Source organism: Pecten maximus, chromosome 1 (assembly GCF_902652985.1).
Source record: "Pecten maximus chromosome 1, xPecMax1.1, whole genome shotgun sequence".
In the NCBI taxonomy this organism is placed as follows: Eukaryota; Metazoa; Mollusca; class Bivalvia; order Pectinida; family Pectinidae; genus Pecten; species Pecten maximus.
The window spans coordinates 564,646-588,445 of record NC_047015.1 but is presented as its reverse complement, the minus strand read 5'-3'; the positions used below and the strand labels follow the sequence as shown (position 1 = coordinate 588,445).

General features: G+C 42.8%; 1 protein-coding gene across 1 annotated transcript in view; it reads left to right on the top strand.

Moving 5' to 3' along the window:
* Positions 1–23,800, top strand: part of LOC117321769 (voltage-dependent T-type calcium channel subunit alpha-1I-like) — a gene marked incomplete in the record, with an annotated part of 230,926 nt that overhangs the window by 45,967 nt on the left and 161,159 nt on the right. Inside the window, 2 exon segments of the mRNA XM_033876300.1 lie at positions 16,369–16,466; positions 22,964–23,135. Coding sequence (XP_033732191.1) covers positions 16,369–16,466; positions 22,964–23,135 — 270 coding nt within the window.

Genomic DNA, 23,800 nt, shown 5'->3' with positions numbered 1-23,800 from the left:
GTAGATGTTCAGGAGAGATCTTTATTTCCCCGGTCTGTAGATGTACAGGAGAGATCTTTATTCCCCAGGTCTGTAGATGTTCAGGAGAGATCTTTATTCCCCCGGTCTGTAGATGTACAGGAGAGATCTTTATTCCCCAGGTCTGTAGATGTTCAGGAGAGATCTGCCAGAGCTGTAGAGACTTGTAGAGAGGTACTTTTCATCAGTATGGGGCCATGTGTGTATAACTTTAATAAACAATACCAGCATTTGAAATTCCATGGAAGTTAATAAAATATTCAACCCAGTTCAAACAGGCTTTCTGAAAATTAGCAGCCAAATTAAACAAACATCCCCCATTGGTTCTGGATCCAGGAACTTGTGTTTGTTGCCATATTCATAAAAAAGTATAGTCATTGCAAATTAAGGTATGCAGGCAGATTTTGTGATAATGTGATAAAGGAGTTGGAAGATGATATGAAATACCAAGCATTTTTGTGTTCTTCTGACTTTTAAAGGGAAAATATCAGCATTACAAAAAGGAGTTTTACTGGTAGGTAGCCCATTTATTTGAAGTTGATCTTACTGAAGGGGAGGAAGGATGGCTGGCATGAGAAGTTGCGTAGTGTGACAGACACCTTAATTAGTTAATAAAGGAGATTACTGTCTGACTTGTTTAAAGCATTAGAATGTGGTAAATCTCAGATAAATATTGCACTCCACTCCAATTCATTCTGAATGCATGATATGATATAAAATCCTAATGCTGAGGACTAATTAGAAAGATGTTGAATATGTAGATATCACACAAATAATGTTACACCTAACCACACAATTATCGTCAAATAAAGTTATATGTTACTGTCCGTGACAAAACACAAAAGTGAATGTTGATGTCCGAGACAAAACACAAAATTGTATGTTGATGTCCGAGACAAAACACAAAATTGTATCTTACTGTGGGGGACAAAACACAAAATTGTATCTTACTGTGAGGGACAAAACACAAAATTGTATCTTACTGTGAGGGACAAAACACAAAATTGTATCTTACTGTGAGGGACAAAACACAAAATTGTATCTTACTGTGAGGGACAAAACACAAAATTGTATCTTACTGTGAGGGACAAAACAAAAAATTGTATCTTACTGTGAGGGACAAAACACAAAATTATATCTTACTGTAGGGGAAAAAACACAAAATTGTATCTTACTGTGAGGGACAAAACACAAAATTGTATCTTACTGTGAGGGACAAAACACAAAATTGTATCTTACTGTGAGGGACAAAACACAAAATTATATGTTGATAGAACTAATAATGATCCTTGATATCAGGTCGGTCATAGAACTAATAATGATCCTTGATATCAGGTCAGTCATAGAACTAATAATGATCCTTGATATCAGGTCAGTCATAGAACTAATAATGATCCTTGATATCAGGTCGGTCATAGAACTAATAATGATCCTTGATATCAGGTCAGTCATAGAACTAATAATGATCCTTGATGGTGGGTTATAGAACTAATAATGATCCTTGATGGTGGGTTATAGAACTAATAATGATCCTTGATGGTGGGTTATAGAACTAATAATGATCCTTGATGGTGGGTTATAGAACTAATAATGATCCTTGATGGTGGGTTATAGAACTAATAATGATCCTTGATATCAGGTCAGTCATAGAACTAATAATGATCCTTGATGGTGGGTTATAGAACTAATAATGATCCTTGATGGTGGGTTATAGAACTAATAATGATCCTTGATGGTGGGTTATAGAACTAATAATGATCCTTGATATCAGGTCGGTCATAGAACTAATAATGATCCTTGATGGTGGGTTATAGAACTAATAATGATCCTTGATGGTGGGTTATAGAACTAATAATGATCCTTGATATCAGGTCGGTCATAGAACTAATAATGATCCTTGATGGTCGGTGATAGAACTAATAATGATCCTCGTCGGTGGATGCCTACACTCTTATTGTTCATTAGATTAATCAATTTCTGTTAGAATTGATTGTATTGATTGTTTTTTTTAACATATGCTGTTTTTTAAGTGTATCATTTATTTGTAAAAGATATCAGATGGATGATGTAGTTGAAAAAAGATATTCGGTAGATTATAAAGCTGTACACAGATAGAGAGAAAGCTTTAATCGTTTGATCTCATTTGTGAACAATTGTTTTGAATTCATGTCTGACAGCCCCATATACTTGTGCCTTAATATTGAATTACTGGTCTTGTAATGTAATTACTTAGGCCCACAATAGATTTCCGAAAGTCGTATCATGCTACGTAAACCCAAGGCCCACAATAGATTTCCGAAAGTCGTATCATGCTACGTAAACCCAAGGCCCACAATAGATTTCCGAAAGTCGTATCATGCTACGTAAACCCAAAGGAAAGCTTTTGGTAGAGTGAGGGGTTTTAGTGGATTGATAAGCCTTGATGTCTGTCTGAATGTTGGATCAGGAATACAGGTACTGACTGTCTTGGTGTCAGGGAACACAGGTACTGACTGTCTTGGTGTCGGGGAACACAGGTACTGACTGTCTTGGTGTCGGGGAACACAGGTACTGACTGTCTTGGTGTCGGGGAACACAGGTACTGACTGTCTTGGTGTCAGGGAACACAGGTACTGACTGTCTTGGTGTCAGGGAACACAGGTACTGACTGTCTTGGTGTCAGGGAACACAGGTACTGACTGTCTTGGTGTCAGGGAACACAGGCACTGACTGTCTTGGTGTCGGGGGAACACAGGTACTGACTGTCTTGGTGTCAGGGAACACAGGTACTGACTGTCTTGGTGTCAGGGAACACAGGTACTGACTGTCTTGGTGTCAGGGACCACAGGTACTGACTGTCTTGGTGTCAGGAACACAGGTACTGACTGTCTTGGTGTCGGGGAACACAGGTACTGACTGTCTTGGTGTCAGGGAACACAGGTACTGACTGTCTTGGTGTGGGGGAACACAGGTACTGACTGTCTTGGTGTGGGGGAACACAGGTACTGACTATCTTGGTTGCGGGGAACACAGGTACTGACTGTCTTGGTGTCGGGGAACACAGGTACTGACTGTCTTGGTGTCAGGGAACACAGGTACTGACTGTCTTGGTGTGGGGGAACACAGGTACTGACTGTCTTGGTGTCAGGGAACACAGGTACTGACTGTTTTGGTGTGGGGGAACACAGGTACTGACTGTCTTGGTGTCGGGGAACACAGGTACTGACTGTCTTGGTGTCAGGGAACACAGGTACTGACTGTCTTGGTGTCGGGGAACACAGGTACTGACTGTCTTGGTGTCAGGGAACACAGATACTGACTGTCTTGGTGTCAGGAACACAGGTACTGACTGTCTTGGTGTCGGGGAACACAGGTACTGACTGTCTTGGTGTCAGGGAACACAGGTACTGATTGTGTTAGTGTCAGGGAACACAGGTACTGACTGTCTTGGTGTCGGGGAACACAGGTACTGACTGTCTTGGTGTTGGGGAACACAGGTACTGACTGTCTTGGTGTGGGGGAACACAGGTACTGACTGTCTTGGTGTCAGGGAACACAGGTACTGACTATCTTGGTGTCGGGGAACACAGGTACTGACTGTCTTGGTGTCGGGGGAATACAGGTACTGACTGTCTTGGTGTCAGGGAACACAGGTACTGACTGTCTTGGTGTCAGGGAACACAGGTACTGACTGTCTTGGTGTCAGGGAACACAGGTACTGACTGTCTTGGTGTCGGGGAACACAGGTACTGACTGTCTTGGTGTCGGGGAACACAGGTACTGACTGTCTTGGTGTCAGGGAACACAGGTACTGACTGTCTTGGTGTCAGGAACACAGGTACTGACTGTCTTGGTGTCGGGGAACACAGGTACTGACTATCTTGGTGTCAGGGAACACAGGTACTGACTGTCTTGGTGTCAGGGAACACAGGTACTGACTGTCTTGGTGTCGGGGAACACAGGTACTGACTGTCTTGGTGTCAGGGAACACAGGTACTGACTGTTTTGGTGTGGGGGAACACAGGTACTGACTGTTTGGTGTGGGGGAACACAGGTACTGACTGTCTTGGTGTCGGGGAACACAGGTACTGACTGTTTTGGTGTCAGGGAACACAGGTACTGACTGTCTTGGTGTCGGGGAACACAGATACTGACTGTCTTGGTGTCAGGGAACACAGGTACTGACTGTCTTGGTGTCAGGGAACACAGGTACTGACTGTCTTGGTGTTGGGGAACACAGGTACTGACTGTCTTGGTGTGGGGGAACACAGGTACTGACTGTCTTGGTGTCAGGGAACACAGGTACTGACTATCTTGGTGTCGGGGAACACAGGTACTGACTGTCTTGGTGTCGGGGGAATACAGGTACTGACTGTCTTGGTGTCAGGGAACACAGGTACTGACTGTCTTGGTGTCAGGGAACACAGGTACTGACTGTCTTGGTGTCAGGGAACACAGGTACTGACTGTCTTGGTGTCGGGGAACACAGGTACTGACTGTCTTGGTGTCGGGGAACACAGGTACTGACTGTCTTGGTGTCAGGGAACACAGGTACTGACTGTCTTGGTGTCAGGAACACAGGTACTGACTGTCTTGGTGTCGGGGAACACAGGTACTGACTGTCTTGGTGTCAGGGAACACAGGTACTGACTATCTTAGTGTCAGGGAACACAGGTACTGACTGTCTTGGTGTCAGGGAACACAGGTACTGACTGTCTTGGTGTCAGGGAACACAGGTACTGACTGTCTTGGTGTCAGGGAACACAGATACTGACTATCTTGGTGTCAGGGAACACAGGTACTGACTGTCTTGGTGTCAGGGAACACAGGTACTGACTGTCTTGGTGTCAGGGAACACAGGTACTGACTGTCTTGGTGTCGGGGGAACACAGGTACTGACTGTCTTGGTGTCAGGGAACACAGGTACTGACTGTCTTGGTGTCAGGGAACACAGGTACTGACTGTCTTGGTGTCAGGGACCACAGGTACTGACTGTCTTGGTGTCAGGAACACAGGTACTGACTGTCTTGGTGTCGGGGAACACAGGTACTGACTGTCTTGGTGTCAGGGAACACAGGTACTGACTGTCTTGGTGTGGGGGAACACAGGTACTGACTGTCTTGGTGTGGGGGAACACAGGTACTGACTATCTTGGTTGCGGGGAACACAGGTACTGACTGTCTTGGTGTCGGGGAACACAGGTACTGACTGTCTTGGTGTCAGGGAACACAGGAACACAGGTACTGACTGTCTTGGTGTCAGGGAACACAGGTACTGACTGTCTTGGTGTCAGGGAACACAGATACTGACTATCTTGGTGTTGGGGAACACAGGTACTGACTGTCTTGGTGTCAGGGAACACAGGTACTGACTGTCTTGGTGTCGGGGAACACAGGTACTGACTGTCTTGGTGTCAGGGAACACAGGTACTGACTGTTTTGGTGTGGGGGAACACAGGTACTGACTGTTTGGTGTGGGGGAACACAGGTACTGACTGTCTTGGTGTCGGGGAACACAGGTACTGACTGTCTTGGTGTCAGGGAACACAGGTACTGACTGTCTTGGTGTCGGGGAACACAGGTACTGACTGTCTTGGTGTCAGGGAACACAGGTACTGACTGTTTTGGTGTGGGGGAACACAGGTACTGACTGTTTGGTGTGGGGGAACACAGGTACTGACTGTCTTGGTGTCGGGGAACACAGGTACTGACTGTCTTGGTGTCAGGGAACACAGGTACTGACTGTCTTGGTGTCGGGGAACACAGGTACTGACTGTTTTGGTGTGGGGGAACACAGGTACTGACTGTTTTGGTGTCAGGGAACACAGGTACTGACTGTCTTGGTGTCGGGGAACACAGATACTGACTGTCTTGGTGTCAGGGAACACAGGTACTGACTGTCTTGGTGTCAGGGAACACAGGTACTGACTGTCTTGGTGTGGGGGAACACAGGTACTGACTGTCTTGGTGTCAGGGAACACAGGTACTGACTGTCTTGGTGTCGGGAACACAGGTACTGACAGTCTTGGTGTCGGGGAACACAGGTACTGACTGTCTTGGTGTCAGGGAACACAGGTACTGACTGTCTTGGTGTCAGGGAACACAGGTACTGACTGTCTTGGTGTCGGGGAACACAGGTACTGACTGTCTTGGTGTCAGGGAACACAGGTACTGACTGTCTTGGTGTCAGGGAACACAGGTACTGACTGTCTTGGTGTCAGGGAACACAGGTACTGACTGTCTTGGTGTCGGGAACACAGGTACTGACTGTCTTGGTGTGGGGGAACACAGGTACTGACTGTTTTGGTGTCAGGGAACACAGGTACTGACTGTCTTGGTGTCAGGGAACACAGGTACTGACTGTCTTAGTGTGGGGGAACACAGGTACTGACTGTCTTGGTGTGGGGGAACACAGATACTGACTGTCTTGGTGTCAGGGAACACAGGTACTGACTGTCTTGGTGTCAGGGAGCACAGGTACTGACTGTCTTGGTGTGGGGGAACACAGGTACTGACTGTCTTGGTTGCGGGGAACACAGGTATTGACTATCTTGGTGTCAGGGAACACAGGTACTGACCATCTTGGTGTGGGGGAACACAGGTACTGACTGTCTTGGTGTCAGGGAACACAGGTACTGACTGTCTTGGTGTGGGGGAACACAGGTACTGACTGTCGTGGTGTCGGGGAACACAGGTACTGACTGTCTTGGTGTCAGGGAACACAGGTACTGACTGTTTTGGTGTGGGGGAACACAGGTACTGACTGTCGTGGTGTCGGGGAACACAGGTACTGACTGTCTTGGTGTCAGGGAACACAGGTACTGACTGTCTTAGTGTGGGGGAACACAGGTACTAACTGTCGTGGTGTCGGGGAACACAGGTACTGACTGTCTTGGTGTCAGGGAACACAGGTACTGACTGTCTTGTTGTCGGGGAACACAGGTACTAACTGTCGTGGTGTCGGGGAACACAGGTACTGACTGTCTTGGTGTCAGGGAACACAGGTACTGACTGTCTTGGTGTCCCTTAGATACTGACTGTCTTGGTGTGGGGGAACACAGGTACTGACTGTCTTGGTGTCGGGGAACACAGGTACTGACTGTCGTGGTGTCAGGGAACACAGGTACTGACTGTCTTAGTGTCAGGGAACACAGGTACTGACTGTCTTGGTGTCAGGAACACAGGTACTGACTGTCTTGGTGTCGGGGAACACAGGTACTGACTGTCTTGGTGTCGGGGAACACAGGTACTGACTGTCTTGGTGTCAGGGAACACAGGTACTGACTGTCTTGGTGTGGGGGAACACAGGTACTGACTGTCTTGGTGTGGGGGAACACAGGTACTGACTATCTTGGTTGCGGGGAACACAGGTACTGACTGTCTTGGTGTCGGGGAACACAGGTACTGACTGTCTTGGTGTCAGGGAACACAGGAACACAGGTACTGACTGTCTTGGTGTCAGGGAACACAGGTACTGACTGTCTTGGTGTCAGGGAACACAGATACTGACTATCTTGGTGTTGGGGAACACAGGTACTGACTGTCTTGGTGTCAGGGAACACAGGTACTGACTGTCTTGGTGTCGGGGAACACAGGTACTGACTGTCTTGGTGTCAGGGAACACAGGTACTGACTGTTTTGGTGTGGGGGAACACAGGTACTGACTGTTTGGTGTGGGGGAACACAGGTACTGACTGTCTTGGTGTCGGGGAACACAGGTACTGACTGTTTTGGTGTCAGGGAACACAGGTACTGACTGTCTTGGTGTCGGGGAACACAGATACTGACTGTCTTGGTGTCAGGGAACACAGGTACTGACTGTCTTGGTGTCAGGGAACACAGGTACTGACTGTCTTGGTGTGGGGGAACACAGGTACTGACTGTCTTGGTGTCAGGGAACACAGGTACTGACTGTCTTGGTGTCGGGAACACAGGTACTGACAGTCTTGGTGTCGGGGAACACAGGTACTGACTGTCTTGGTGTCAGGGAACACAGGTACTGACTGTCTTGGTGTCAGGGAACACAGGTACTGACTGTCTTGGTGTTGGGGAACACAGGTACTGACTGTCTTGGTGTCAGGGAACACAGGTACTGACTGTCTTGGTGTCAGGGAACACAGGTACTGACTATCTTGGTGTCAGGGAACACAGGTACTGACTGTCTTGGTGTCAGGGAACACAGGTACTGACTGTCTTGGTGTCGGGAACACAGGTACTGACTGTCTTGGTGTGGGGGAACACAGGTACTGACTGTTTTGGTGTCAGGGAACACAGGTACTGACTGTCTTGGTGTCAGGGAACACAGGTACTGACTGTCTTGGTGTCAGGGAACACAGGTACTGACTGTTTTGGTGTCAGGGAACACAGGTACTGACTGTCTTGGTGTCAGGGAACACAGGTACTGACTGTCTTGGTGTCGGGAACACAGGTACTGACTGTCTTGGTGTGGGGGGAACACAGGTACTGACTGTTTTGGTGTCAGGGAACACAGGTACTGACTGTCTTGGTGTCAGGGAACACAGGTACTGACTGTCTTAGTGTGGGGGAACACAGGTACTGACTGTCTTGGTGTGGGGGAACACAGATACTGACTGTCTTGGTGTCAGGGAACACAGGTACTGACTGTCTTGGTGTCAGGGAGCACAGGTACTGACTGTCTTGGTGTGGGGGAACACAGGTACTGACTGTCTTGGTTGCGGGGAACACAGGTATTGACTATCTTGGTGTCAGGGAACACAGGTACTGACCATCTTGGTGTGGGGGAACACAGGTACTGACTGTCTTGGTGTCAGGGAACACAGGTACTGACTGTCTTGGTGTGGGGGAACACAGGTACTGACTGTCGTGGTGTCGGGGAACACAGGTACTGACTGTCTTGGTGTCAGGGAACACAGGTACTGACTGTTTTGGTGTGGGGGAACACAGGTACTGACTGTCGTGGTGTCGGGGAACACAGGTACTGACTGTCTTGGTGTCAGGGAACACAGGTACTGACTGTCTTAGTGTGGGGGAACACAGGTACTAACTGTCGTGGTGACGGGGAACACAGGTACTGACTGTCTTGGTGTCAGGGAACACAGGTACTGACTGTCTTGTTGTCGGGGAACACAGGTACTAACTGTCGTGGTGTCGGGGAACACAGGTACTGACTGTCTTGGTGTCAGGGAACACAGGTACTGACTGTCTTGGTGTCCCTTAGATACTGACTGTCTTGGTGTGGGGGAACACAGGTACTGACTGTCTTGGTGTCGGGGAACACAGGTACTGACTGTCGTGGTGTCAGGGAACACAGGTACTGACTGTCTTAGTGTCAGGGAACACAGGTACTGACTGTCTTGGTTGCGGGGAACACAGGTACTGACTGTCTTGGTGTCAGGGAACACAGGTACTGACTGTTTTGGTGTCAGGGAACACAGGTACTGACTGTCTTGGTGTCAGGGAACACAGGTACTGACTGTCTTGGTTGCGGGGAATACAATTAAGGACATCCTAAAAAACAACAGTGGTAGAAAAGATGACTAAGTATATTTTGTAGAAAAAAAAAAAGAATTCCAGAGTCTGGTAAAATAGAATGAGAAATGTGGTGTCTGCATGGTTATCAACAATATAAACTAGATTATAGAGTAAAGATTTTAGCTGAAAAAGTCCAGTATGATGTAAACAAAAAGAAACCCAATATTTTACAGAATGAAAACTTTGTGCGGTATATCAAATATAACCTAGCTGCACAAGTAACACTGTGTAAGAGGGATCAATAATTTAGGGGATTGCTTTCTGTAGACAAATCGAATTACATCTGGACATGTGAATAAGTGGAGGGCAGGTCAGACATTGTAATTGAAGGCTGGTACTGATCCAGCTTCCTGGTGTACGCATGTCCTCAGAAGTAACATTGCACCAGATAAAACAGAGTGAGTACCATGTCACTGTGTGTTTAGGACACAGCTCCAGGGTCTACTGTTTAGGACACAGCTCCAGGGTCTACTGTTTAGGACACAGCTGCAGGGTCTACTGGGACAGAGTAAAGATAAAACAGAGATGTCACTGAGGAGGGGAGGGGGGGTGGGGGGGTTACCCTACAAAGTCTCAGATGACCTATTGCGACCGCCTTTTGTCCGGGTTTGTGTGTCGTATAACAATTTACGTTTTTGACTTCATCTCCAAAACCGCTGAACCAAAGTCATTGAAAGTTGGCAGGCAGCTTCCATGTCAGCCAAAATTGTGATTTTATTGTCCCAATCCTCCAGGGGCCTGAGGGGCAGGGCCAAAAAGGGTCAAATTTACTAAAATTTCAAAAATCTTCTTCTCAACTTCCAGATGGTAGAATCAAATACTCTTCACAGATAGAAACATTATCAGCATGGGATGACAGTTTGATGGTATGCAAATGTAGGCCATGACTAATCCCCAGGGGCTGATGGGCCAAGTGTCAAATTAGCAGAAATTTCTAAAAAAAATCTTCCCAAGACCCAATTAAGGTAGAATCAAATACTCTTCATAGATGGAAGGGTGTTATGGTGCTTTACCAAAATTGCGAATTTCATGGCCCCAGGGCCTCATGTTTGCCCCTGGGGAGAGAGTAAATTTTACCATAGTTCATATAGGGAAATCTCATTCTTGACTATCATTTGTTAGCTCACCTGGCCTGAAGTGCCGATGAGCTTATGCCATGGTGCTGTGTCCATCTTCCATCATCGGTCAATATTTGCTTTAAATCGCTATTAGTCTTATAAATCCTTTGGAGAAGGGGAACATAGTTTGCATAAATGGTGACTCTGAACCCCAACAGGACCCAAGGGACCCATCTGTGTATCCAGTATAGGGGCTACAATAGAACCAAAGGGACCCATCTGTGTATCCAGTATAGGGCTACAACAAGAACCAAAGGGACGCATATGTGTATCCAGTATAGGGGCTACAATAGGACCCAAGGGACCCATCTGTGTATCCAGTATAGGGGCTACAATAGGACCCAAGGGACCCATCTGTGTATCCAGTATAGGGGCTACAATAGGACCCAAGGGACCCATCTGTGTATCCAGTATAGGGGCTACAATAGGACCCAAGGGACCCATCTGTGTATCCAGTATAGGGGCTACAATAGGACCAAATGGACCCATATGTGTATCCAGTATAGGGGCTATAATGGGACCCAAGGGACCCATCTGTGTATCCAGTATAGGGGCTATAATGGGACCCAAGGGACCCATCTGTGTATCCAGTATAGGGGCTACAATAGGACCCAATGGACCCATATGTGTATCCAGTATAGGGGCTACAATAGGACCCAAGGGACCCATCTGTGTATCCAGTATAGGGGCTACAATAGGACCCAATGGACCCATATGTGTATACAGTATAGGGGCTATAATGGGACCCAAGGGACCCATCTGTGTATCCAGTATAGGGGCTACAATAGGACCCAATGGACCCATATGTGTATCCAGTATAGGGGCTACAATGGGACCCAAGGGACCCATCTGTGTATCCAGTATAGGGGCTACAATAGGACCCAATGGACCCATCTGTGTATCCAGTATAGGGGCTACAATAGGACCAAGTAGACCATTATGATAAGGATAATTAAGTACTCTATAATAGGACTCTGCTCTTCGCTCAGCAGAAATTGGCTGTGTCTAGGCCTAATCACATTAAATTCACTATCTATGATTGTTTATAAATGATGAGGATTATACTGGCCTGTTTTATAAAGCCCTTGGGACCTAATGTATAGAAGGCTTGGAGTACAGATTGTAGTGGCTTCTCTGTACAACATTAGTCTAAAAACACCGGAATCTCTTCCTCAGTTACTCCTAGTCATCAAACTCTTATAAGCCAAAACTTTCCAATGTAAAGGGTTCCTTGTTGATTATAGTCATGTAAAAGTTTGATGTTGTAGGCTCCAGTCCTCCCTAGTCTTATCCTCCAGTCACTAAATTTAAACACCGAAACATGTATAGTCTGTGTTGCTAAGTGTTGCTGATGATTTGGTTGTATTTGTCCCGTGTTACCAAGGTGACTATAAACAGAGCTGAGTTCCGATGTTAATTGTGTGTATGTTTGAGACACCCAGCAACCCAGTTGTAGGCTGTTACATGTACATTACAGAGAAGCCTTAGTGCAAGGTTTGGGTTGTAACCAAGTTTTCTAAAAAGATGCACTGATCAATTTAAATGTAGAAAACTGATGGTTTACTGAAAAGTCTAAACATAGGGTCTTTTGATTGGCATTCCATGTACTAGCTGTTTACTGTGGGTATAAGGTCTCTATACAAGGAGAAGTCATGGTGATCATGGCACATGGATTTCAAAGATGTCAGTTTCGTGAATGAATTCATGTATGAGATTTTCGAATGAATTCATGTATGAGATTTTTTAATGAATTCATGTATCAGCTAGATTGTGAATGAATTTATGTATCAAAATAACAATGAATCTATACATCATATTTAAGAATGAATTCATGTTTCAGATTAAAGAATGAATTTATTTATTAGATTTAAGAATGATTTTATGAATCAGATTAAGACTTTTATTGGCCTACCATCATCATATTCAAAACACCCTGCGTCCATGGTCTGTGGTCCGTCTGTTTGTCAGTCCATTCATAAACAATTATTGTTATTGCTATTTTTCTCATAAAGTAACTAACTTCATAATTATGTAAGTTTCCCTTGGTCCCTAGTTGTGCGTATTGCATTTTTGTATTGACGGGAAAACAACTTGACCGACAGGTGGCCATCTTGGATTTTATCAATTGATATTTGTTATTGCTATCTCTCAGAAATTACAGAAAGGATCTTTATCAAGTTTCATATGTAAGTTCCCCTTGATCTGTTGTTGTGTATATTGCATTTTGAGACTGATCGAAAAACAACATGGCCGACAGGCAGTTATTTTGGATTTTGAAGTGAAATTTGTTACTGCTACATGTAGTTCATAAAAAGCACTTAAAGGATTTCTCTTAAATTTTATTTGTAAGTTTCCCTTTGTCCCTAGTTGTGCATAATGCATTTTGAGACCAATCAGAGAACAACATGGCCAAAAGGCAGTTATCTTTTTTTGACGATTGAGGGTTATTGTTACAGCCAGTTCTCAAAAGGTATGCAAGGGATCTTTCACAAATTTCATATGTAGCTTCCCCTTGGTCCCTAGTTGTGCATATTGCATTTTGACACTGATCGGAAAACAGACAGGTGGCCATCTTTGATATTGACAAAGTTTGTTATTGCTAGATCAGAAAGTACTGAAGGGATTTTTCTCATATTTCATATGTATGTTTCCTTTGTTCCCTAGATGGGCATATTGTATTTAAGGATTGATCAAAGAGCAACATGACCAACAGGTGGTCATTTTGTATTTTAACAATCAAAGTTTGTTACTGCTAGTTCTCAAATTTCATATGTGCGAGGGCTGATTGATATGTTGTGAGCCTCATATTGAAGGATTTGAATTTTGTCGTACATATTGTATCATTTTTCAACATTATCCCCTTCAGTATCTATACACTTTTCCCAGCAGTGTTGTAGAGCCTCAATGCCACTTTTATAGAACTCCTTTTCTTGGCTGTTCAGATAGTCATCCACTGCATGTATGACGTCATATGTCATCGGACTGAAAGTGGGTGCCTGAAATAGCTGTTTTCAGTTTTGGAAATAGATGAAAGTCTGATGGAGCGAGATCAGATGCTCAATCAATTTAAAGCCACAATCGTGAATGGTAACCATGGCAATGACAGACTTGTGTATAGGACCATTGTTATGATGGAACAACACACCTTTAGTGAGCTTTCCGTGTCGCTTAAGTTTAATATTTTCCTGTAACTGCCTCAGAAGCATATTATGTGCCATTGATTGTTTGTCCCTTTTGGAGATAATCTATCTACAGAATACCATCTGCATCCCAGAAAACCGAGGCCATAACCTCCCCAGCTGATGGAACAATCTTTGCCTTCTTTGGTGGGGGAGAACCAGGGTGCTTCCATTGTTTTGATTGTTGTTTAGCCTCTGGGGTAAAATGATGGACCCTGGTGGGCTTCTGATAAACTGTCAGAAGTCTTGGTACCCATCAGGCTGAAAACTTTCTCATTGCAAGATCCTCGGTCAGAATGGAATGTACTCTTTCCTGTGAAATGCCAACTCTACTGGTTATATATCTTTCCATGTATCTTCTGTGGATCATAACAATATCATGAACTTTATAAAATTGACCATTTCTGGGGATGCAACATTGACAGGCCTTCTATGATGGGGGTCATCCTCAAGGCTCTGTCTTAAATTCCGTCACCCACCTTTTCACTGTTGCATATGAAGGGGCATATTTCGCTAGTGTTGCTACCATATCATTATGGATAGCCTTAGGTGTTAAACCTTTTTATACAAATATTGGATCACTGTTCTTTCACCGATTTTGTCCATTTTGCAAAAGCCATTTTTCTTGTTTACTTTAGAGTGCTACTTCGTCGATATAAACTAACCAAATGAGACCATTCCTTGGGTACACAGCCCTATATAGTCGGGGAATGGTAGGACTTAAAAAGAACATCCTTGAGTACCTCCTTCAATACGAGGCTCATAACATATCAATCATCCCTCGTAGGTTTCCAAGTTGATCCCTAGTTATGCATATTCCTGTATAGGACCAACCTGAGAACAACATGGCCAACAGGCAGCCATCTTGGATTTATAATTGAAACTTCAATTTCTTAAAGTACTATATATGGCTATTAAGGGTCTTTCTTATTTGAATGTAGAGGTTCCCCTTGGTCTCCAGTTGTGCATGCAAGTCGGATTGAAAGAACTTAATGGATGACAAAGACTCTGGCCATCTTGGATTTTGACAATTGCAGGTTTCTACTGCTATATAGTGTTATATTTGGCCGGTTTACACAAGCATTCAGTTTATAGTACTGCTATATAGTGTTATATTTGGCCGGTTTACACAAGTATTCAGTTTATAGAGATTGGTAATAATGAACATCCGGGAAATGGGTTTTAATTGACTTTAATTTAAAACAAAGAAAATGTACACCCCAGCTATTCAATTACTGCAGCAAAGGAAAAGTCAGCCAGTTCACGATCTGAATGGGGTTTTTTTGCAAGTACATATTGATTAAAAAGAAATGAAACAAAAATAACAAAATTTGAATGAAGCTGTTGAGAACATATCTTGGCTATGTCCGTGCCGAAACTTGCATTGTATGTACCGGTAATACCGTCGTAGGTATTTTTCCACAAGGATGAACACTAGATATTATTCTTTATTATAATGACTTGGAATGGTTTGAATCATTTTTTCTAAAACTCGCTATTTTGCATTCAACAATCTCGACAATCTGATCGCATTAGGCATGAGTAAAAAGAAAGCGCTGGAAGCTGAAATCAGGATTATAAAAAAATAAATGCAAAAATACTTATATGATATTCAATTGATTTGATATCAAGATTTCTTGTTATTTATAGTTTTATAACTGTAGAAATATTGTGATTGATTCTCTATAAAATATTGCTGTGAAACTTTCTTAAACCAATTAATTTTAACAGTTTGTAAATTTTGAATTTTTATCAAGACCTGAAATTCTCCAAATTTCAAACATGGAGTAATCAATGAATTGATAAATTGAAAATTGAAGTCAAGGCATTGAATTAATATTTTCCTTAATTAATTTTTCAAAATATACATGTAATGCAAAAATGTTCGGATGACTTTTTGTGCCATGCTGTCACAAATTTCCATTATAGTTCTAAAATTGAATTAGTATGTAAATATATGCTAGGCTGTCAACATCCACAAAGCCAGTGTAGTCTACCATAATCACAGTCATACCAGTAGATAGCGGTACGTATACTAATGACACTACATGAGACAGTGCTTGTGTGCTTTACCTTGGTCATTAGTCTGATGAAGGTGACAGTGTAGTCATCGAAACGTCACACTCTTAAATATCATATTGGTAATGTCATATAACTTCTTTCATACAGATTTAAAATTGGATTGATGCATCCGATTTAATAATGAATTTTTATATGTGATTTATGTATGAATTATGTGATATTTTACGAGATTGAAGTCCCATGATTATATTTAACTCTAACTACTGACTTGGAAAATATATCACAAGAAATCTATCTCAGTTGAGGGCAAATTGGTGAGATTCTAGGTACATGTACATTAACTCATCCTTAAATTGGTGAGATTCTAGGTACATGTACATTAACTCATCCTGAAATTGGAATCTTAATTAGTATTTGGAGACACCTGTGGTGTGTTTTATCTTTTACAACATTCTCTATTTCATTTGAGATGAAACAGTTCCCTTTCAAAAGAAATGACTGAAATATTTTAATTTGTTGTTGGTAAATTGTATTTTACAGCTCCATAGAGTATGGGATCGACAGCGAGAACTTGAGTCTTTCAGCAATCAGAACCATCAGGGTACTGCGTCCACTGCGAGCTATCAACCGAATTCCCAGTAAGTACAATACCTGTACAAGAACATCAACCGAATTCCCAGTAAGTACAATACCTGAACAAGAACATCAGCCGAATTCCCAGTAAGTACAATACCTGAACAAGAACATCAGCCGAATTCCCAATAAGTACAATACCTGAACAAGTTAATCAACCGAATTCCCAATAAGAACAATACCTGAACAAGTTAATCAACCGAATTCCCAATAAGTACAATACCTGAACGAGTTAATCAACCAAATTCCCAGTAAGTACAATACCTGAACAAGAACATCAACCGAATTCCCAGTAAGTACAATACCTGTACAAGAACATCAGCCGAATTCCCAGTAAGTACAATACCTGTACAAGAACATCAGCCAAATTCCCAGTAAGTACAATACCTGTACAAGAACATCAGCCAAATTCCCAGTAAGTACAATACCTGTACAAGAACATCGACCGAATTCCCAGTAAGTACAATACCTGAACAAGTTAATCAACCAAATTCCCAGTAAGTACAATACCTGAACAAGTTAATCAACCGAATTCCCAGAAGGTGCTACATTATAGTCTAGACCAGTGTATTCCCACTAAGGAGGTGGTACATTATAGTCTAGATTACCAGTGTATTCCCACTAAGGAGGTGGTACTTTATAGTCTAGATTACCAGTGTATTCCCACTAAGGAGGTGGTACTTTATAGTCTAGACCAGTGTATTCCCACTAAGGAGGTGGTACTTTATAGTCTAGACCAGTGTATTCCCACTAAGGAGGTGGTACTTTATAGTCTAGATTACCAGTGTATTCCCACTAAGGAGGTGGTACTTTATAGTCTAGACCAGTGTATTCCCACTAAGGAGGTGGTACTTTATAGTCTAGATTACCAGTGTATTCCCACTAAGGAGGTGGTACTTTATAGTCTAGACCAGTGTATTCCCACTAAGGAGGTGGTACTTTATAGTCTAGACCAGTGTATTCCCACTAAGGAGGTGGTACTTTATAGTCTAGATTACCAGTGTATTCCCACTAAGGAGGTGGTACTTTATAGTCTAGACCAGTGTATTCCCACTAAGGAGGTGGTACTTTATAGTCTAGACCAGTGTATTCCCACTAAGGAGGCGGTACTTTATAGTCTAGACCAGTGTATTCCCACTAAGGAGGTGGTACTTTATAGTCTAGATTACCAGTGTATTCCCACTAAGGAGGCGTTACTTTATAGTCTAGACCAGTGTATTCCCACTAAGGAGGTGGTACTTTATAGTCTAGACCAGTGTATTCCCACTAAGGAGGTGGTACTTTATAGTCTAGATTACCAGTGTATTCCCACTAAGGAGGTGGTACATTATAGTCTAGACCAGTGTATTCCCACTAAGGAGGTGGTACTTTATAGTCTAGATTACCAGTGTATTCCCACTAAGGAGGTGGTACTTTATAGTCTAGACCAGTGTATTCCCACTAAGGAGGTGGTACTTTATAGTCTAGACCAGTGTATTCCCACTAAGGAGGTGGTACTTTATAGTCTAGACCAGTGTATTCCCACTAAGGAGGTGGTACTTTATAGTCTAGACCAGTGTATTCCCACTAAGGAGGTGGTACTTTATAGTCTAGATTACCAGTGTATTCCCACTAAGGAGGTGGTACTTTATAGTCTAGACCAGTGTATTCCCACTAAGGAGGTGGTACTTTATAGTCTAGATTACCAGTGTATTCCCACTAAGGAGGTGGTACTTTATAGTCTAGACCAGTGTATTCCCACTAAGGAGGTGGTACTTTATAGTCTAGACCAGTGTATTCCCACTAAGGAGGTGGTACTTTATAGTCTAGATTACCAGTGTATTCCCACTAAGGAGGTGGTACTTTATAGTCTAGATTACCAGTGTATTCCCACTAAGGAGGTGGTACTTTATAGTCTAGATTACCAGTGTATTCCCACTAAGGAGGTGGTACTTTATAGTCTAGACCAGTGTATTCCCACTAACGAGGTGGTACTTTATAGTCTAGATTACCAGTGTATTCCCACTAAGGAGGCATTACTTTATAGTCTAGACCAGTGTATTCCCACTAAGGAGGTGGTACTTTATAGTCTAGACCAGTGTATTCCCACTAAGGAGGCAATACTTTATAGTCTAGACCAATGTATTCCCACTAAGGAGGTGGTACTTTATAGTCTAGATTACCAGTGTATTCCCACTAAGGAGGTGGTACTTTATAGTCTAGACCAGTGTATTCCCACTAAGGAGGTGGTACTTTATAGTCTAGACCAGTGTATTCCCACTAAGGAGGTGATACTTTATAGTCTAGACCAGTGTATTCCCACTAAGGAGGTGGTACTTTATAGTCTAGACCAGTGTATTCCCACTAAGGAGGTGGTACTTTATAGTCTAGATTACCAATGTATTCCCACTAAGGAGGTGGTACTTTATAGTCTAGATTACCAGTGTATTCCCACTAAGGAGGTGGTACTTTATAGTCTAGACCAGTGTATTCCCACTAAGGAGGTGGTACTTTATAGTCTAGATTACCAGTGTATTCCCACTAAGGAGGCGGTACTTTATAGTCTAGACCAGTGTATTCCCACTAAGGAGGCGGTACTTTATAGTCTAGATCAGTGTATTCCCACTAAGGAGGCGGTACTTTATAGTCTAGACCAGTGTATTCCCACTAAGGAGGCGGTACTTTATAGTCTAGACCAGTGTATTCCCACTAAGGAGGCGGTACTTTATAGTCTAGACCAGTGTATTCCCACTAAGGAGGTGGTACTTTATAGTCTAGACCAGTGTATTCCCACTAAGGAGGTGGTACTTTATAGTCTAGATTACCAGTGTATTCCCACTAAGGAGGTGGTACTTTATAGTCTAGATTACCAGTGTATTCCCACTAAGGAGGTGGTACTTTATAGTCTAGATTACCAGTGTATTCCCACTAAGGAGGCGGTACTTTATAGTCTAGACCAGTGTATTCCCACTAAGGAGGTGGTACTTTATAGTCTAGATTACCAGTGTATTCCCACTAAGGAGGTGGTACTTTATAGTCTAGATTACCAATGTATTCCCACTAAGGAGGTGGTACTTTATAGTCTAGATCAGTGTATTCCCACTAAGGAGGTGGTACTTTATAGTCTAGATTACCAATGTATTCCCACTAAGGAGGTGGTACTTTATAGTCTAGATCAGTGTATTCCCACTAAGGAGGTGGTACTTTATAGTCTAGACCAGTGTATTCCCACTAAGGAGGTGGTACTTTATAGTCTAGATCAGTGTATTCCCACTAAGGAGGTGGTACTTTATAGTCTAGATTACCAGTGTATTCCCACTAAGGAGGTGGTACTTTATAGTTTAGACCAGTGTATTCCCACTAAGGAGGTGGTACTTTATAGTCTAGATTACCAGTGTATTCCCACTAAGGAGGTGGTACTTTATAGTCTAGACCAGTGTATTCCCACTAAGGAGGTGGTACTTTATAGTCTAGACCAGTGTATTCCCACTAAGGAGGTGGTACTTTATAGTCTAGACCAGTGTATTCCCACTAAGGAGGTGGTACTTTATAGTCTAGATTACCAGTGTATTCCCACTAAGGAGGTGGTACTTTATAGTCTAGACCAGTGTATTCCCACTAAGGAGGCGGTACTTTATAGTCTAGACCAGTGTATTCCCACTAAGGAGGTGGTACTTTATAGTCTAGACCAGTGTATTCCCACTAAGGAGGTGGTACTTTATAGTCTAGACCAGTGTATTCCCACTAAGGAGGTGGTACTTTATAGTCTAGACCAGTGTATTCCCACTAAGGAGGTGGTACTTTATAGTCTAGACCAGTGTATTCCCACTAAGGAGGCGTTACTTTATAGTCTAGACCAGTGTATTCCCACTAAGGAGGTGGTACTTTATAGTCTAGACCAGTGTATTCCCACTAAGGAGGTGGTACTTTATAGTCTAGACCAGTGTATTCCCACTAAGGAGGTGGTACTTTATAGTCTAGACCAGTGTATTCCCACTAAGGAGGTGGTACTTTATAGTCTAGACCAGTGTATTCCCACTAAGGAGGTGGTACTTTATAGTCTAGACCAGTGTATTCCCACTAAGGAGGTGGTACTTTATAGTCTAGACCAGTGTATTCCCACTAAGGAGGTGGTACTTTATAGTCTAGACCAGTGTATTCCCACTAAGGAGGTGGTACTTTATAGTCTAGATTACCAGTGTATTCCCACTAAGGAGGCGGTACTTTATAGTCTAGACCAGTGTATTCCCACTAAGGAGGTGGTACTTTATAGTCTAGACCAGTGTATTCCCACTAAGGAGGTGGTACTTTATAGTCTAGACTAGTGTATTCCCACTAAGGAGGTGGTACTTTATAGTCTAGACCAGTGTATTCCCACTAAGGAGGTGGTACTTTATAGTCTAGATTACCAGTATATTCCCACTAAGGAGGTGGTACTTTATAGTCTAGACCAGTGTATTCCCACTAAGGAGGTGGTACTTTATAGTCTAGACCAGTGTATTCCCACTAAGGAGGTGGTACTTTATAGTCTAGACCAGTGTATTCCCACTAAGGAGGTGGTACTTTATAGTCTAGATTACCAGTGTATTCCCACTAAGGAGGTGGTACTTTATAGTCTAGATTACCAGTGTATTCCCACTAAGGAGGTAGTACTTTATAGTCTAGACCAGTGTATTCCCACTAAGGAGGTGGTACTTTATAGTCTAGATTACCAGTGTATTCCCACTAAGGAGGCGGTACTTTATAGTCTAGACCAGTGTATTCCCACTAAGGAGGTGGTACTTTATAGTCTAGACCAGTGTATTCCCACTAAGGAGGTGGTACTTTATAGTCTAGATTACCAGTGTATTCCCACTAAGGAGGTGGTACTTTATAGTCTAGACCAGTGTATTCCCACTAAGGAGGTGGTACTTTATAGTCTAGATTACCAGTGTATTCCCACTAAGGAGGTGGTACTTTATAGTCTAGATTACCAGTGTATTCCCACTAAGGAGGTGGTACTTTATAGTCTAGATTACCAGTGTATTCCCACTAAGGAGGTGGTACTTTATAGTCTAGATTACCAGTGTATTCCCACTAAGGAGGTGGTACTTTATAGTCTAGATTACCAGTGTATTCCCACTAAGGAGGCGGTACTTTATAGTCTAGACCAGTGTATTCCCACTAAGGAGGTGGTACTTTATAGTCTAGACCAGTGTATTCCCACTAAGGAGGTGGTACTTTATAGTCTAGATTACCAGTGTATTCCCACTAAGGAGGTGGTACTTTATAGTCTAGACCAGTGTATTCCCACTAAGGAGGTGGTACTTTATAGTCTAGACTAGTGTATTCCCACTAAGGAGGCGGTACTTTATAGTCTAGATTACCAGTGTATTCCCACTAAGGAGGTGGTACTTTATAGTCTAGACCAGTGTATTCCCACTAAGGAGGTGGTACTTTATAGTCTAGACCAGTGTATTCCCACTAAGGAGGTGGTACTTTATAGTCTAGATTACCAGTGTATTCCCACTAAGGAGGTGGTACTTTATAGTCTAGACCAGTGTATTCCCACTAAGGAGGTGGTACTTTATAGTCTAGATTACCAGTGTATTCCCACTAAGGAGGTGGTACTTTATAGTCTAGACCAGTGTATTCCCACTAAGGAGGTGGTACTTTATAGTCTAGACCAGTGTATTCCCACTAAGGAGGTGGTACATTATAGTCTAGACCAGTGTATTCCCACTAAGGAGGTGGTACTTTATAGTCTAGATTACCAGTGTATTCCCACTAAGGAGGTGGTACTTTATAGTCTAGACCAGTGTATTCCCACTAAGGAGGTGGTACTTTATAGTCTAGACCAGTGTATTCCCACTAAGGAGGTGGTACTTTATAGTCTAGACCAGTGTATTCCCACTAAGGAGGTGGTACTTTATAGTCTAGACCAGTGTATTCCCACTAAGGAGGTGGTACTTTATAGTCTAGACCAGTGTATTCCCACTAAGGAGGTGGTACTTTATAGTCTAGACCAGTGTATTCCCACTAAGGAGGTGGTACTTTATAGTCTAGACCAGTGTATTCCCACTAAGGAGGTGGTACTTTATAGTCTAGACCAGTGTATTCCCACTAAGGAGGTGGTACTTTATAGTCTAGACCAGTGTATTCCCACTAAGGAGGCGGTACTTTATAGTCTAGACCAGTGTATTCCCACTAAGGAGGTGGTACTTTATAGTCTAGATTACCAGTGTATTCCCACTAAGGAGGTGTTACTTTATAGTCTAGATTACCAGTGTATTCCCACTAAGGAGGTGGTACTTTATAGTCTAGACCAGTGTATTCCCACTAAGGAGGTGGTACTTTATAGTCTAGATTACCAGTGTATTCCCACTAAGGAGGTGGTACTTTATAGTCTAGGTTGCTAGTGTATATATTTTTTTTAAAATCTCCCCTATATTCCGTTTACTTGTTTGCTTCAGATACTAAAGGCTGTGTCATATTTCTGCTATAAATATCTGGATTTTAAGTGTGATTTGTTTGTATTTTCCAGGTATGAGGATACTGGTGATGTTACTACTTGACACCCTTCCTATGTTGGGAAACGTCCTCCTGCTGTGTTTTTTTGTTTTCTTTATTTTTGGTATAATAGGAGTCCAGTTGTGGGCTGGAGTACTAAGAAACAGGTGTTTTTTAAATATCAGCGAAAACATATCTTATGCACAGTAAGTATAGCAATTGGTCAGTAAGAAGTGATCTTATCTCATATTGGTGTGTCGTCTGTAGTCAATTTGATGTCTGTCTGTCCAGTGTCAAACTTTCCATTTAATCAACTTCTTATACTTTATACTTAGTCAGAGTGTAAGACTTTATACTTAGTCAGAGTGTAAGACTTTGTACTTGGTCAGAGTGTTAGACAATGTACTTGGATAGAGTGTAAGACTTTGTACTTGGTCAGAGTGTAAGACTTTGTACTTGGATAGAGTGTAAGACTTTGTACTTAGTCAGAGTGTAAGACTTTGTACTTGGTCAGAGTGTAAGACTTTGTACTTGGTCAGAGTGTTAGACTTTGTACTTGGTCAGAATGTAAGACTTTGTACTTGGATAGAGTGTAAGACTTTGTACTTGGTCAGAATGTAAGACTTTGTACTTGGTCAGAATGTTAGACTTTGTACTTGGATAGAGTGTAAGACTTTGTACTTGGTCAGAGTGTAAGACTTTGTACTTGGTCAGAGTGTAAGACTTTGTACTTGGTCAGAGTGTAAGACTTTGTACTTGGTCAGAATGTAAGACTTTGTACTTGGTCAGAATGTTAGACTTTGTACTTGGATAGAGTGTAAGACTTTGTACTTGGTCAGAGTGTAAGACTTTGTACTTGGTCAGAGTGTAA